Source organism: Octopus sinensis, linkage group LG2 (assembly GCF_006345805.1).
Source record: "Octopus sinensis linkage group LG2, ASM634580v1, whole genome shotgun sequence".
Lineage (NCBI taxonomy): Eukaryota > Metazoa > Mollusca > Cephalopoda > Octopoda > Octopodidae > Octopus > Octopus sinensis.
In genome coordinates, this window is record NC_042998.1 from 109,809,279 (window position 1) to 109,827,650 (window position 18,372).

Consider the following 18,372-nt stretch of genomic DNA (forward strand, 5'->3'; position numbering starts at 1 on the left):
CTTAATGTATGCGCTAATATTAACTCACGAAATATAAATGATCCAAAGAAAATCAAAACTGAGTCGCTGTTTCTGTTCGTTGTGATTTTGCCGTCTTACAATGTGCCGACTTAAAGGCTAGTAAATATAAGGCTTTGAGCATATTTTCATTCATGAAGTTTTCTGTAGCGTCGATTTAATGAGAAAGTAGCTTATTTTGAATATAAATAATCTTGATTAACAACGTCTAGGCAACAACATTCGATGAGGTTGATCTTTCACTTGGTGCCCTAAATGCCAGCGCTGTATAATTTAAATTTTTCTATATGAATATTTATACAATGTTGTAATTATTTGAATGGAAGTGGGTAACGTATTGCTACAGATTGAACATATCAGATTAATTGTTGGGTCTCAGCGTAACTTTCAATTTGGTAACTCATTTAAGTTAATTCACTGTCTTTCAAGTGCGGCTGAATGACATAGGTATTACACAACAGCCATTCATAGAAGCAAGTAAACACGAATACACACTCATATTTTCTCTCTGTATCTGTTACACGTACACCTACATAAACATACACATTTACGCACACATATTGATTTAGACTTATTAGAACTATTCAAATATTTAGTAATGAGAATAGCATATTGCTGAAATTTACTCTTCTGTGTTTAATGGTGTATTGACATCATGTCAAAGACAGACATTAACCAAATGAATTCTCGGAAATTATCAAAGAATTAGCAGACCGGAATATTAAATACGGTAACATTATGAATAGAAATAAGTTATTAAAATCAACTTAATTGTGTATTTAATAATGTTGTATTTTATTGAGATAATCTATTAGGCACTATATTTCAAATGAGTTTTATCAGTGTAATGTTAAATTTGGAGATTTAAATGAACTTTTGTCAACGCGAAACTTCTTCCTTTCCAAATTCAATGTGGGTCCACAAAACTCCACGTTTAATAATTTATTCAGTGGAAGTAAATTAAATGGCGGGGTTTTATTTACAAATTTCAAGAGATGTCATAAACAAAGTATATCAAAATTCGATGGGTTTTAATATTGAGATATAGAAAACATGAACTTACTCGCTTCTTTTCCATTTTAAATGGCCTTAAGTTCGGATCATATACTAATGATCTCGGATCAATATCAACTGGTGACTGTTGCTTGCCTTTTTCACATAACGTCCAATCAGGGTTGATTTTCCCCCAGTACTCTGGACCTGTACAAATAAGAATATTATATTGATAATCATTTATTATTGTTATTGTTGTTGTTATTATTATTATTATTATTATTATTATTATTATTATTATTGTTGTTGTTGTTGTTGTTGTAGTTGCTATTATTGTTGTTGTTGTTGTTATTATTATTGTTGCTATTATTATTATTATTATTATTATTATTATTATTATTATATTATTATTATTATTATTATTATTGCGTCTTTTTACGGCACTATCGAGTTGAACTTTCTGCGACTTACTTTCTATAATATTGAAAGTATTCTTTTAGGTTTCGCGTCTTCTATTGTATTGAAAGTCCCCTATATAATGGGTGCAGTTTTCTGTTTGATGTGGAAATGTATTAGTCCTCGGTTTTTGTTTGCATTTTTAAAAACATTTCCGCCAATTATTATAGGGAATTATTCTTGTTTTCAATTAACACACTCTTCATCGCAATTTCCAAATCGATATACTTGTACAGTTTATTATCATGTATTACCCATTGCTTCAGAAATAAATCGAGTGTTATTTCTTTAATAAGATTTTGGTTCTTTACGGAAAAAAACATGCAAGCACGTTCACTTTTGATTAAGATGTTCAAAGCGAACAAATGCCATGTGACAATGGTCCTAACAATATTTAAGGGTTCTAGCATTGCTATCTTTCGTTATTATCAGTGTGAAAATATTCTACAAAGATAGTCATATTACTTTGAAAAATAAATAATCAGTGGTAATTCTAACACACAATAGTTTATAAAAAGACAAGTCATTCTACAGTTGTTCTATTTTGATAAGAACATTCAAGATTTGATTTGAGGATATTATTTGGAATTCAAAATAACCTATAACAAGACCTTAAACCCTATTTTCTGCTACAAGCTTCTTGAAACATTTACTTCACATCATGCTCAAAGCACTCTTTAGCTCGTGCTTGACTATCTTCTTCACATCATAGGTAAAAAGTGAAGTTACCTTCTCGAGTCATACCGACTCATAAGGGCTGTTTTTCCGGTTTCATGGCGTATATATTCCCCATCTGGATGGGACGCCGGTCCGTCGTAGAATTACTGATTTTTGTCAGCTGAGCAACGTGAAATGAAGTGTTTGCTCAAGAACACAACGCATCGCCCGCTTCAGGAATCAAAACCACAATCTTACGAGTCCAATACCCTAACTACTAAGCCATGTGCCTACACTCCTTCACACACATCATGCTTAATAAGCTGATTCAAAATAGATTTAAACGTAAAATACGGCTTGAGAAACACACCAAGACACTTATTCCATAAAATAAGATTACAATATTATTATACGTACATTTTATTTATAGTGATGGTTATAGTTATTGCAAACTGAGAAATATAGTAAAACAATCAAACCAACTAACAATATTTTTAAACACTTAAAATATATTTCGTTACATGGGTCAAACTAAGAAACATTCTTTTCCACTTTGTTTCATTAACCAGTAGATTTATTTCGTTTCCATGTGTTTTTAGTATTGTTGTATAGCTACCAGGAAAGCCTTCTTTGAGCCGATCTATTATGAAAATATTTTTCTAGACGTGCATATCCAGTGTTTTATTCAGACATTAGTAATTTTAACTCTTTAACTAGCTTAAAAAGATAGTGTATGGTTTGATGAAGATTTCGTTCCTATTTCTAATAGACCAAAGGGCCACTTAAAGTTTCTCCCATTTTCTAGTCTATTTCTTATTTCAACTATCATTTATTCTTGTTATGTTATTGTAAATTATATGAATTTTACGAAATATTTCAAGCTTCAATGTATGCATGTATGTATGCAAGTATGTGTATATATGTACATGACTGCAATTTATATATGACTTCCTAATATAAATATTGTTATTGTAAAAGCATTTACTTCTCTATAATAGTATTAGAAGATAATATAGTTAGTAATATATCAAATTAATTTAAATACATAATGTCATGTCCAAAGGATTAGAGTGTGAAATCAGACGGAGCTTTAAAATTAGCTTAGTAGAACTTTGGGTAGTTTATGTATTTTAGCATATATATATAACAAAATTGATGGGAAAATTCTCTAATAATATTAAATAAACTGCAAAACTAACTATCTTCTCGAATAAGGCTTCACAACCAAAGTGTCGTATGCTCTTCAACTAACTGTTGCTTTAAATAATTATATACATACAAGTAAATAACTGAAAAGTTTTGCTTGGAATACAGTGCGAAAACAAAGTCTCTGTGAAAAGGTTTTTGTAAAGATAGGTGAGTAGAATGTGACTAATTTCCTCAAAGAAAATACTACTGTATGTTTTCACTTAACACTGTGACAACTTCTAATGTTAGTAATCATGCTGGAGATTTACTAACGATAGCAATGATTATTTTTTTGTTCTCAGCTCGACAAGCAGACGCCAAACTTTTAAAAAACTTACTGTATTTAGTATATAGTAGTAACATCTCCCGAATAAAATGTCAAAGATATATACCTACCTATCTACCTACATACTTACATACACACAAACCCGCGCACACACACATATACGCATAAACACATACATTTATAAATGGTTTGATATTTATATGTATAGATATGTATATATATATGTATATGTTTACATATATATGTATATGTTTACATATATATATATATATATATATATATATATATATATATATATAAGTATACATATATATATATATGTATACATATCCATATATGTGTGTGTGTATGTATTTAATTTATATATATATATATATATATATATATATATATATATATATATATGTGTATATATATATATATACACTCATATGCATATGTATATATATATTATTTATAAATGCATAATTAGACAGTATTTGGATTCATATTCGCGTTTGTGAAAGAGCGCTGAGGGAACGATATTTTGCAAAGTGAAAGAATATAATAGTTAACATAAATAGGAATAAAATAGTAACTTATAAGACACAAATGACGAAGTTGGGGATTTTGGATAATGTAACTATCAGACATGGAGAAGTAAAGGAAAGAAATGATTTTAGCCAAAGAATAATAAGTTAAAAGAAGATATAGGCTGAGGAGAGTTATTAGCTTTGATTCATAATTTGTTAAAATCATTCTTGCTAAGTATCATTTTAAAATGTTAGAATATGACTCATTGTAATTAAGTAATGTAATAGTAGACAATATGGGCTAAGTATTATGCCAGAAAGTAAGGATTACTAAAGGTGGTGAGCTGGCAGAAATCTTAGCACGTCGGGCGAAATGCTTAGCGGTATTTTATCTGCGCTACGTTCTGAGTTCAAATTCCGCCGAGGTCGACTTTGCGTTTCAACCTTTCGGGGTCGATTAAATAAGTACCAATTACGCACTGGGGTCGATATAATCGACTTAATCCGTTTGGCTGTCCTTGTTTGTTCCCTCTGTGTTTAGCCTCGTGTGGGTAGTAAAGAAATAGGCATTTCGTCTGTCGCTACGTTCTGAGTTCAAATTCCGCCGAGGCCGATTTTGCCTTTCATCCTTTCGGGGTCGATAAATTAAGTACCAGTTACGCACTGGGGTCGATTTAATCGACTTAATCCCTTTGTCTGTCCGTGTTTGTCCCCTATATGTTTAGCCCCTTGGGGGCAATAAAGAAATAAGAAAGTAAGAATTACATATCGTCTGCGACCGCATCATGGTATAATAACAATATTATCATTTGGCTGAAGTTCTAACTATTTATTGCGTTGGGTCAAATATTTTGAAATATTTTGGTAACTTGTTTATTTGTGAACTTACAACAAAAGCAGCTTAGTATTCAAAGTAGAGGCCATCATGCTGCATCGACTGAAGCCACTTTTCTGCTAGTTCTTTGAATCTACGCTAATACCACTTGTTGTCCCTCGAGACGAAAAACTCCTTCACAGAAACTTCCACCTCTTCTTAGTCGATGAAGTGTCGCAAGTGCAGGAAGTGTGTCATGATTTGGAACAAGTAATAATCCGAAGGAGATTATTGTTCCATAATCCAAACGTGCATAAGCAGTGCTTAAACAACATGTCGCGAAACATGGGCATTTCGAAAACAAAGTAACGCTCTGCGTCTAGTGCAATTGTGAGGGAATAATTCACTTCGAGTTCGTTTTAGACGGTCAAACCATCGATGTCAACCCCTACTTCAAACAGTTGGCACGGCGGCAAAAAGCACCCGGTATTAGTTAACAGCAAGACGAGGCATGACGTCATACCGCTTGAACGACCCGGAATAAATATCAGGAACATGAAGGACTCGAACTTATGCCACACTAGCATATTGTCTGGACTTAGCTCCTTCGCATTATTACTTGTTCCGATCCATGTTTCACTTTCTACGCTTCCTCAACTAAGAAGAGTTGGAAGCTTCATCTTCTATCTATCTATCTATCTATCTATCTATCTATCTATCTATCTATCTATCTATCTATCTATCTATCTGTCTGTCTGTCTGTCTGTCTGTCTGTCTGTCTGTCTGTCTGTCTCTGTCTCTCTGTCTGTTTAATTATCTACCTAGCTATACATACGCACACGCCTATATCTAGTTATAGGTACACGCACACATACATACTCTACCAAACGTTCTTACATAAGCACACACGTATTCACCCGCATTGCTTGAATAAGACATCAAGCAAAACATTACAACACATGCCAAACGAAATATATGATAAATTTGTTTCTAATTTAGTCTTTAGTGTGGAAACTCCCTTACAGCCATAAACAAACATGCATATGCATTTGAGTAGACAAGTATATAAGTAAAAAAAATACAGATATTCATACATACTTTCACACACGCAAACATACACAGACGCACACATGCCCATGTGGTACTTGATAAGATTTTCTAAATCGATGAAGCTTTGCGTATGGAAAATATCTCAGTCGAAATCATTAATATAACAGCCCCGTTTCCAGCTACATGTCATTATCTAGAAAATGAGGACAATTCACCCAATTTAAGCTATGACAGTACTGCGATCATCTGTAAAGAAAGAAGAAAATTAGGACCACAACAGCTACAGAGGGATCTTCCTCTTATCTATTGCCAGAAAGGTTTAAATCAAAGGATGAAAACTCTTGGTCGATGTTCAGAATGTCTTTCGGCCATCAAGAAGTGTGGAAACAGTCTTCGCAACAAAAGCTCCAATATAAATACTCGAATACATGATATCCTGTACATAGCTTCATAAATCTCACAAAGGTCTTCCATACTATCTCATGTCATCTGTTTTAGAAGATGCCCTACGTATTTGGAAGCTTTGCTAAGTACATTACAATACTAAAACTTCTCTATGATCAGTAGAAACTAAACATTGCCCATCAACTTTTACACACGAGTTAAAAATGGTTATGTCATCATCCGAATGCTTTTTACAATATTTATCATGGCCATCCTTCATATAGCTAAACCTCAATTCCAAGGAATATGAATATGGAACAAAGGACAAATAGGACGCAGTTCTTGTTATCTGGGAAGTCAAATATTGACATTCACTAATATTCGATTGCGATATTGAACATATTTTGAAATGAGCAAGATATGCTTTAGTGCGGATTCAAACGCTAGCTATATATATTATCAAACTGTGACAGTTGGACGGATATGAAATTACTCAAAAATAAGAAAGTTGCCATCTTCCATCCTCTTCTACAGATCAGAAATTAGGGTAATCTACTGTTAACATTCGATCCAATTAGGAAGCTTTTACTAGGATTGCTTTCATATCATTCACAAGATGGTAGGATCACAGAAGCAGCATTAGCGCTCTGGAGCACCTTCAGCAACTATCAAGAATAAATTTTCAGGGTGCTCGGAACATAGTATTTTTGGAAAACAAAGAACTCTACGTGCAAATCTTAAACGGCCAACTGAGGAAGAGCAGGAAGAAAGGAAAGATATCTGAAACGTTTCAAGGATGTCCTGAATGTAACACTCAAATACCACATGAACGTAGAATCTTTCGTAGCTCACAAGACAGTATATTGCTTCTTCATTCATGAAAGACATGGAGAGTTTTGAATGACCCTGCAGAAAAAACTGTGAGACAATAAGGGGGAGAGAGAAGAATGCGACGAATCTAAGTGTGAGAATCTGCGTTGCCTTCCAGCCTTCGCTGTCAATGTGTCGCAAGCATTGGACTGCATCACCTCAGTACGCTAGCCAGTAACTCATGATACTGAAGACCATCATCCTTAATTTTAAGGGATTGTACAGACACAAGCATAAATACGAACACATGAGTAGATACACACACACATAAATGCACATACATTTATATATATGTACATTCACAGACACATACGTATATGTGTGCGTGAGTGTGTACGTATGTATGTGTTCGTATGTGTGTATGTATGTGTCCGTATATATATATATATATATATATATATATATATATATATATATATATATATATATAATATATATATATATAACACATTCATCCAAATATAAGGTAACACTACCATAAATCATTGTTAGGAATACTTAATTATTTAAGGTGATTTTAAACGAATGGTTAAATGAGAAAAATGCATCGGATTTGAAACTACTTGATTATTCCATACAAAACAGATATGATTAAACCTTTCAAAATCCAGATCGATATCGTTATCGCTTCTACAGGCAAAATTGTAGCATTTTAATTGCGCTGGTGTCACTGAAAGGGTTATCAGTGATTTAATATTTTTGCAGCTGCCGTTAAACTACCCTAGCACAGTACTCGGGTATGATTTATATATTGAGGATGAGGCAAATTGTGTTTGTGTATTACTAACAACTTCCAGATCAGAGACTTTTGAGTTTTAGTAAAACCTACAAATATTTTAATGGGACCGTTATGTACTCTACACGTCACATCTCAATTTATGGAAAAATGAAGTAACACTATTGTAATGATCTCAATAAAACGTCTAATGTAATTTGAAAGAAGTTTGGGGTAATGGCTAATGTTTAAGTGACAAAAACGCAATGGATTAGGAAAACAGCAATCATTCCATAGACGGCTAATATCTTCATAATCCGATGCCGTTAAACGTATCGCTTCGGCAAGACAAGATGTATATCTCCCTCTCTTTCCTTTGCACTCAGCTCTTACTTAAACGCATACACACAAACATACACATAGACATACACACATACCCTCTCTCTTACACATACACACTTTCTCTCTTACACATGCACTCTCTCATTCACACATGCATATGAAGTAGACGCTGATACAATAGGCTGTTAATAAAGTTCGGAGACGAATACATGCAGTCACTCACAAGAAAAGAATATTTTTGAGATGACGTTGGACAAAGGCCTGACATAAATTTACACAACTCAGCTGGTTAATACGACACATTATTAGTGAAAAATATTATTTATGATGGCGAATGATACTCTCTAGTTGTATGTAGCCCTAAGTTTGGCGTTTGTAGATTTTGTAGACTTCCAGCAAAGGAAGGAATTAAATAGGGAGACGGTAGATATATGAAAATTTAAAGCAAACTCAAAACCGCCATGCAATGGCAATGAAAGAACAATGTAACATATTTATTGCAGAAACATAAAAATTATATGAGAATTGCTATACGAATATGAGAATATTTTCCATTTTTACTGTAAACGAACTGATGTGAGAGCATAAAGAGTACTATATAATCGGATTCCATACCGACGTCAACCTCTTTTAGCGGAATGTCTTTGCGCTTGGCATTTGTTTCGTAAGTAATGGAGATTTTCAGATATTAATCTTTCTTTCGATATTATGTTAGTATACTACAATATGATCATGGCGTTCCATCAAACAGCGTTTTTGTAATCAGCCCTCAGTACCATAAGTAACTAATCTCCAACCAACCATAAACTGAAGTCTCATTCAGATTTCTTTCTTTCATTGCATATACCACCCATAAACATATTTCTCTTAAAATATTGAACAGCCAGTAGATATTAAAATCTGTAATAAACTGATTTGGCCATGTTTGTGTTATTCTAATCCATTGAGCATACATATATACATATGTACATGTACTCTTACATACACACACATTTATACATGTGCATATTTATATGCACATATATATGTATGCATGTCTATGTACATATATATATATATATATATATATATATATATATATTATATATATATATATATATATATATGTGTGTGTGTGAATATATATATCTGCATATAAATGCATATATACTCATATGTATGTATATACATGTGTGTTTCGCTATGTGTGTTTATGTATGTATGTATATATATATATATGAATATATATATATATATGTGTGTGTGTGTGTGTGTTTGTGTGCGTGTCTGTGTGTGTGCACGTGTGTGTACGTTTGTGTGTATGTGTATTAATAACGCATAATTTTCCCAAGAGATACATTTCTACTCGTCGTTCTTATTGCTTATCATAGTAAAGAGACCCCATAAATTTATATTCCAGAACAGTTAAATGACTGGACATAATAGTAGTTTCGGGTCATGTGTTAGAACTAACAGTGTTAAGTAAAGAAAATAAAAGATTCCCATACATGTCGTCAACATATTTTTCTCAGCCATATTTGCCACACAGATGAGTCACTACAGAACTGAATCACAACAGAAGAACAAATAATACTTGGTTTGATATTTTAGTATGTTTACATTATAAGTGTGAGGTCCGGTAGTGAACTATATGTATTTCTGTATGTTGGTTTCATGTTTATATCTCACAGCAGTTTTATATTTATAGATATACCAACTTACTAGCCGAACAAAAATACGGTCTTTCTTCTTCAATAGTGGATCGATAATTTACTCTGATACTGATGTTAAAATTGAAGTTATTCACTTTAATAATTTGTGAATAGGTACCGGGGTAAGGTACAGTTTTGTAAATTGAAAGACGCGCATCTTAATTGTTGAGTGCTGTAATAGATAGTAATATTAAGATCCAATTACTCCTATTTATTCGGATAAAGCAAAGAGAAACTATTTCAGTATATGTATTTTCCATTACATGTTTGCATGAAGAGGTATTTAATGGTACCGCTCAATATGTTCACTTCATTACATTATCTCGTAAATGACTTAATTATTATGTATACTGTGCAATTATTTGCATCAATGTACATTGTATCTACACAAATATATGTTTCTGTCTTACATATTATGAGAGACAGAAAACAGTTGTGCTAATATTACTTCAAGTAAAGCGCTTGCTTGAAGCACCAACATTTCAATGCATTATGTTATTTTACGGATAATGTTTGATTAAAATAAGCAAAACGTTATTTTACTCTTATATAATTTCAATTAATGAATATGAGAAAAACTGGGTTCCATTAAACATAAGTACTTCTTATAAATCATTTTGCAAAGACAATAGCTATTTCATCTTTTGTCAGCAAGCAGCTGGTAATATTCACATTTTCATACTTTCTCTTTGAGAATTTTATATGTTTCTTTGTTCTAACATTCATTTTATTAATAATAATTTTATAGTTTTCCTTTTTCCTACTTGAATGATTGCGCATATTTCGGTAAACAACTGAGTATTGAAATTTGATAAATTCCAATTGCAACTGCAAGAACACTCCTTCTCTTGTCAGTCGTCTAGAATCGCCTCAACAAATTTACTTCAATATTTTTTTCCCTTTATTTAGACAAATTTTCTACTAAAATTTCAATAAACAGATAAATGTGTTTTTACTCCCATTTGCTTGTATAAGTATTGGGCGACACGACAGGCAAAGGTTGGAAAATTGCACTATTCATCCTTCAAAAGGTTTAATAAGTATTTCATTTTAAGATCATCTGAAATACAAATTGATTCTTTTCCGGATAAGTGAACCTTTATATTCGTCATATGTATTATCTCGGATGTGATCCTTTTTAGAAGAATATTATTGTAATATCACAAGAAAAGATATTAATTCTGGGTTCATATTCATTAACCGTAGAATATTCTGGATTTATAATTAAAATGATTTTGTTTTATTTTTTATTGTTTTCACAGCATTGTTTATCACAAAAACTGTCCAACATAAGTATCATATCTTTATTCTTATCATTGAGGGATTGAATCGTCAATGGTTTGTCCATAAACGCTGAAATATAACTGTTATAGAAGTACTTGCCATGTAACAGTATTGCTGATATATGATGAAAACTTTCTTTCTGCCACCTGAAGATTATTGGATAGATCTTATCATAGTGCTAGCGTGGGATACTTTAGGAATCTGGGCAACCAATGATAAATCAGCCCCTAATAGTGTGAGATCTTCAAAAGTCGTCAGCTACAAATCTCTCCACCGTATGTCTGAATTTTAAAATTTTTGCTAGAGGTTTCTGAGATTGTACTATATATCTATATATCTCATAATAAGGAGGCAGGTAAAACTAAATAGTTACAAATATCAATAAATATAGCTACAAAATAGTCCGTTTAGATTTAAACTGTAGCATTCATTCTCTGATATTGTATTGGACATATTTCAGAAATGCAGTACATGACAGAGATGGAAAGAACAGAAAAATAAAGGAAATATTTGCTTCTTTTAGTTTCAATTTCTAGTTAAAATTCTTCATGTAGTATCATTGTGCAGAATAACATACTCACTTATAACCGCATTCAGAATTGTATCGTCTGTATCATAAAAACGTCAATATTTTATTTCACAAATTCTGAACATTTGAATGTTTACAGACAAATTTTTTCCCAGTCGAAGCTAGTGCAACAATATTAAAACCAATAAAAGCCTGCAATAACTCTCTTTAGAAATAAAATTATTTCCAAAAGTAGCTTACAAATCTAAAATAAATAAGTATCATTCTTGATTATATTAATACCTAAAATTTCTTTGTTCAACACCACCACGTGGTTCTTGAGTACATTTTGAAGATTTTTCTCTTTTGCAGTCATTCGAAGCAGAACCTCAGTTATTTGCAAATTTTTTTTTCTTTTTTTTATAATCAGATATTCCTGCCGAAAATGGTCATATTAAACTGATCACTCTGTAAGGGTCCGCAAAAGCCATTAACATTGCTTCTCACTGACTATATTGTTACAATGGATTTCATGTCAACATACAAAAGTCTGCAGACAGATTAATATGCATATAAATACATAAATTGACAAAATATTTCGTTAGAATATTTTCGTGTATTAAGTGGTTGTATACATAAACAAATTACATTCCTTGTCAGTTAAAAAGGAGCATAATATTTAACAAGGAATTTAGATGTAGAAAAGCATTGTGGTACTACATTTGGGAGCAATTCAGCTCCAATACTCTAAGTAAATAATGTTTCTATTGCTAGGACGAGGCGAGTAATCATTGTGATTTATTTTGTATTCCAAATTAAACACAGCAATGCTTCTGCGTAAAGAAATAAGTTTAACGTTTAAAACATAGATATAGGCGCAGGAGTAGCTATGTGGTAAGTAGCTTGCTTACGAACCACATGGTTCCGGGTTCAGTCCCACTGTATGGCATCTTAGGCAAGTGTCTTCTAGTATAGCCTCGGGCCGACCAAAGCCTTGTGAGTGGATTTGGTAGACGGAAACTGAAAGAAGCCCGTCGTATATATATATATATATATATATATATATATATATTATATATATATATATATATATATATAGGCAATAATTATTATTAAATCTAATAATTTTTTGCTAGTTTATTTGTCTCTTTGTCTTTTCTCCTGGTGCTGTATGAATTACTTCATATGGTTTTAGAGTCTCTAGCATGGTGTTATCTTTTAGACAACTTTAATTATAATTTAAATGATAATTATTACCTTTAAAGCTTTTATTCCCATGCTGGCCACTTGATATGATCGGTATTTTAAATAACGATCTTATCCTTATATATGCGTGTATGTGTGTGTATGTGGTGTGTGTGTGTGTGTGTGTGTGTGTCATAAAGCTTACAATAATGGCTAATGCGATGCATTAACAATTACAGTTTTTAATAAGAAAAAAACCCTGCATTATAATACATTTCTTAAGTACCAAATTGAGTGGCTATGTTTGATATTTTCAAAGACAGAAGTTTCGGTGACTTTCAGATTAAGAAAGTAATTTGAAATTTTATATCTAGATAACTTTACGCAAATGCAGACAATTATAATTTTTGCTGTTTGGTAAGTAGTTTCTTCTACACTACTCCTTTGCCGAAATATCCTATGTGCCTTCCAATTTCTCCAGTCTTATCCTACCACCGTCCCTGTTTTCCCCAACACCCCTTCCCCTTTAAATTCGCCTGAAACCTACGTCGACCATTGGTTCGTAACTCCCTCTCCTCCCCCAATTCTACCTATCCTTCCCTTGCTTCAGACTCTGGTGCTACACCTGGCTGTTCATAATTAAACTCCGCTTCTCTCACTGGAACCAACCAACACACTGTTCACATCCGCGACACTTTCTCATGCATGTCATCTGGCATCAAGTATTCTCATAAATGTACCATTTGCGGGTCTTTATATGTTGGACTGTCTGGCCGCCGTGTAGCCGACAGATTTACTGAACATCTACGAGATATGCATCCCCAGAAACACACACACACACACACACACACGTTTGCATATAATCATAAGCACGTTCAGAAAACTCCTCGCACACACCGATATTCACCAGTATGTACATCCATACGTACACACATAAACACATGCTTACACAGTGACACACATGCACTCACACACATACACATCAACCTCTAGACGCCACATCCTGCTACTGCTACTCTCTGCTGCTACTAACCTTTTAGATCCAGTCTTAAAAACACACACTCACATAAAAACACACATGCACACATATACTACCATCCCCACGCAGCACTCCCTAATATACAAACACGATACTCAAACACGCACACGTACACACATGCATGAAAAAAAAAACTTATATACACTTATACAGGAGTATATACACATATACATATACAGGCGCAGGAGTGGCTGTGTGGTAAGTAGCTTGTTTACCAACCACATGGTCCCGGATTCAGACCTACGGCGTGGCACCTTGGGCAAGTGTGTTCTACTATAGCCTAGGGCCGACCAAAGCCTTGTGGGTGGATTTGGTAAACGGAAACTGAAAAGAAGCCCGTCGTATATATATATATATATATATATATATATATATATATATATATGCGTGTGTGTGTTTGTGTGTCTGTGTTTGTACCTCTAGCATCGCTTGACAACCGATGCTGGTGTGTTTATGTCCCCGTTACTTAGCGGTTCGGCAAAAGAGCCCGATAGAATAAGTACTGGGCTTACAAAAAGAATAAGTCCCGGGGTCGAGTTGCTCGATTAAAGGCGGTGCTCCAGCATGGCCGCAGTCAAATGACTGAAACAAGTAAAAGAGTAAAGAGTATACATTCCACACACACGCACATACAGACACATACACACATATGACAGGTTTCTTTCGGTTTCCGTCTACCAAATCCACTGTCAAGACTTTAACCGGTTCGTGGCTATAGTAGAAGAGACTTGCCAAAGGTGCCACGCAGTGGTTAGTAATACACACGATGGGCTTTCAAATAACAAATTCAGTCACAAGACATTTGTCGATCTGCTGGGGCGTGGGGTGCTATAGTAGATGGTACTTGCCCAAGGATTAAACCCGAAGGTTGCAAAGCGAGCTTCTTAGCCAAACATGAAAGCATGCGCCAATAGGAGAATTATAGAAGAACTTTATGAAGAAATACGTTTAAAGATTGTGAGTATAGTAAAAAATGTGATTATATCTAGGAACATCTTTGAGTGTTAAATGTCTGAGTAATTCAACAGAGTAAAACGTTGTCGGGGACAACGTTTTGAAGCATTACATGCGGCTGGAATAGTTTGCAGAAATATATGTGAAATATGCTCTACTGCAATTTATCGACACTTCTGTAGCTTCAAATATGTCCTTTATTACATTATTATTTTACTTAAAATAATTCTATTTTTGATGTAGCTAGCTTTGAAAAATAATCCCACACCACTTCTCCAAATCATAAGCACGAAAATATATGAAGTAGGTTTATATACACAATAATATAGACTTTTATAGTAGAGTATTTTTTTTCAATCAAAATATAAGCTATTGAAATAATAGATTATTTATATAAAACAAAACAATGAAGCAATGGGGGTTTGTGTTATGATTGAAGTGCACTACACAAAAGCTTGGTGATTCATTTTGTTGACATAGATTAATTAAAAAAAAATTGCATCGGATTAAATATTTTTTTTTACTTCTTAGTAAATTTTGAAGCACAATAATATATATGTATGTGTGAGTGTGTGTAGTAAACATGTATATATTTATTATGTATATATTATGTATGAAATATATATATATATATATATATATATATATATATATATATAAATATGTATATATAATATATATATATATATATATATATATATATATATATATATAATATGTATATATATATAGTAATATTTATGTGCAAATATTATTTCAGTAAACACAAAGGCACTGAAAAATAGAAGAAACAATAGCAATCTTACAATATCACAAAATTTTTTTTTGTATAAATCTATTCCCATTATGTTTTATCATCTCTCTATCTCGATCTCAACTCTTGTGTCTTTGTTTTACTATATAACTCCTGCTTTCCTTTGTATCACCTTTTAATTCTTCTTTATATTAAATCTCATCATTTCTTCAAGTTTCTTTAAAGCCAGCTGTTTGAAAACTTCTAAACTATCAGTTTTGTTCTTAGCTACAACTTTTTTTATGTTTCTTCTTCCCTCTCTTTTTAACTGTCTTGATTTTATCATTTCATCTTTAATTTTCAGTTTTACTTTAAACTTTAAACCCCATTTTATATAAATAACTGATTATACATACACATTATAAAGAAAGGGAATTCGAAAGCGAGAGAGATGGGTTGTTAGGAGAGAAAATTAATACGAGAAAAAGAAGTAGAGGAAGGAGGAAAGAAAGAGAGAAACAGACAGGGCATGATGAAGAAACAAGAAAAGGAGGAGAAATTATAGAAGAAAAGACAAGATAGAAAGTTTGAATAAAAAAAAAAAGATGGGACTTAGCAGGAATAGACATTGATAAATTGTAGACGGAGCTTCGAAAGAGGTAAAGCAAACAAAACAAAAAACCAAAAAATAAATAACTAACGAAATAGAAATATATTCTGCTTGATTCCTCATAAAACTCTATTATCTTCGCTGTATCGTTCCAATTTTAGTTTGTCGATCATGTGTAAATAATTCATCTATAAATTATGCAGCCGACTTATCATTATTAATTGTTTATTCGATTCCGATGTTTACGAATCTTCTTCTCTTTGTGATCATTATTTAAGTTATATTTTAATATATGTTGTGAAGAGACAACCAATAGAATAACATTTACACTGGAGACCCCTGCCTGTCGCTTCAGCATCAGCTTCTCTTTACTGGCAGTCGGATGTTTAATTATTTGTAAAACATACAGATATATTCCACTACACTGCACTGTCCTTTTAGCTTAACGTTTCACTATACTGGGTTCAGTATCTACGTGGTCAACTAGCCTGCTAGAAATAACAACCAAATTTCGTTAACAAAATAACAAAAAGACACATTGAATAATATTGTCATACATACATCGTCAGAATAAAATACAAGATGGTCAGAACAGCGATACATATGGACGTAGGTCTGTCTAAATAGGGCTGACTCAGGATTAAGCAAAACAAGTATCACATAAGTTTAATCTCTAAATGGTTACTCATTCTATGAGAAGACAACAGATATATCTCCATTAAATCACACATTACAATCTTTAAAAATGAAGGGCATATTGGCCAATATGTTTATAATGTTTGTAATACACGTCAAAATAGTCACCGCTATAACTGCTGAGCATCTACAATTGTTAGAAATTTTCCTACGACAATTAAAAAAGCATTTTTATTTGTTAATAAACCTGAATCCAGAGCTATATCTGTTGGTTTCATAATATATATGTAAATATGTTCAGTAAAGAGATGATATTTAATCTGAGGCGGTGAATTGATAGAGAGGTTAGTTTTAGTAATGAGTAGAATATCTTGCTTTGTGTCCCGGGTCTCTGCGACCTGAGCCAAACTCGCGACGAGATCAACCTTACTTTCCATCCTATCAGTGAATATAGTACTAAATATTGGAGTCGATACCTCCCTTTTTCTTGCACTTATCCGCTGTTGTTACGCCTGGAGAAGGATGGTGTTCACTACATTACACGATGCATACTGCATGATATGATGGTACCCCTACAAAGCCATCAGTAGTTGAGGGTTCAAAGGTTGAAAAGACTAATTTAGTTTAACTGAGAAAGAAAATGCTATTCTCAAATCACAGGCTTTCGACAGCGTACAATGAGGATCGGACCTACTAGTTTCGTTTTTCGTTAAAGGCTAAAAAAGGACTACCTTCAAGCTACCGAAATGAAGATACTTAGAGCTACTTTATAGAAAATCTTAACAAGAATATGAATTTCACAACTTAGAATATTGGTACAAGGTTGATGTGTTATTAAACTAAAATATAAATACCTATACGGAGTCACATCTGTGTGTTTAATAAGTCTATATATCGTATTTATTTGTCAGAAGATCTGGACTAGAGGAAAAAATCGAGCAGCCTAGACATATTTAGAAATATATCTCTTGGTACCTATTTCCCACTTTTCTGAACGAAATGTATTAGTTTCTTTTACCCTTCTCTCTTATGTTATATTATTCTTCCTTTCTTTATCATACAAATTTGATTGACTTGTAAGAACAGATCATTCAGCTGTATCACAGCCTTCTATAGGCTAGAATATGAATAAGGTAGATAATATTTTGAATGTGGCGTAGATGCTTACATAGTTAAATGTGAAACACAAATATGTTTGCTTCTTAAAAAATGGGAAATTTGGAAAGTGTGAAGTAGTAGCGTTGTGAAGATGATTTAGGCTGAGCTGATATTCAGCCAGCAAATTAAGAAAAGCAGATTAAAATCTAGTTTAGAGGGAAGTGAAAATATAGTATCCGGTAGTGACCTGAATGCTGAAGTGAATGAAGGGTAATCTATCAAATAATCTTTCAAACCTAAGGTAATTAGATCTTGTCTTGGAAGTACCCAGAATATGTGAATGTAATGA

At 32.8% G+C, this 18,372-nt stretch overlaps 1 protein-coding gene across 7 annotated transcripts in view; it reads right to left on the reverse strand.

The window, feature by feature from the left end:
• Positions 1-18,372, reverse strand: part of LOC115225598 (putative carbonic anhydrase-like protein 2) — a 615,762-nt gene that overhangs the window by 167,132 nt on the left and 430,258 nt on the right. For all 7 annotated transcript variants that reach the window (XM_036498909.1, XM_036498897.1, XM_036498895.1 and 4 more), the window contains one exon: positions 1,082-1,218. In XM_036498909.1, the coding sequence (XP_036354802.1) occupies positions 1,082-1,218 (137 nt within the window). The remainder of the gene's footprint in view (positions 1-1,081; positions 1,219-18,372) is intronic.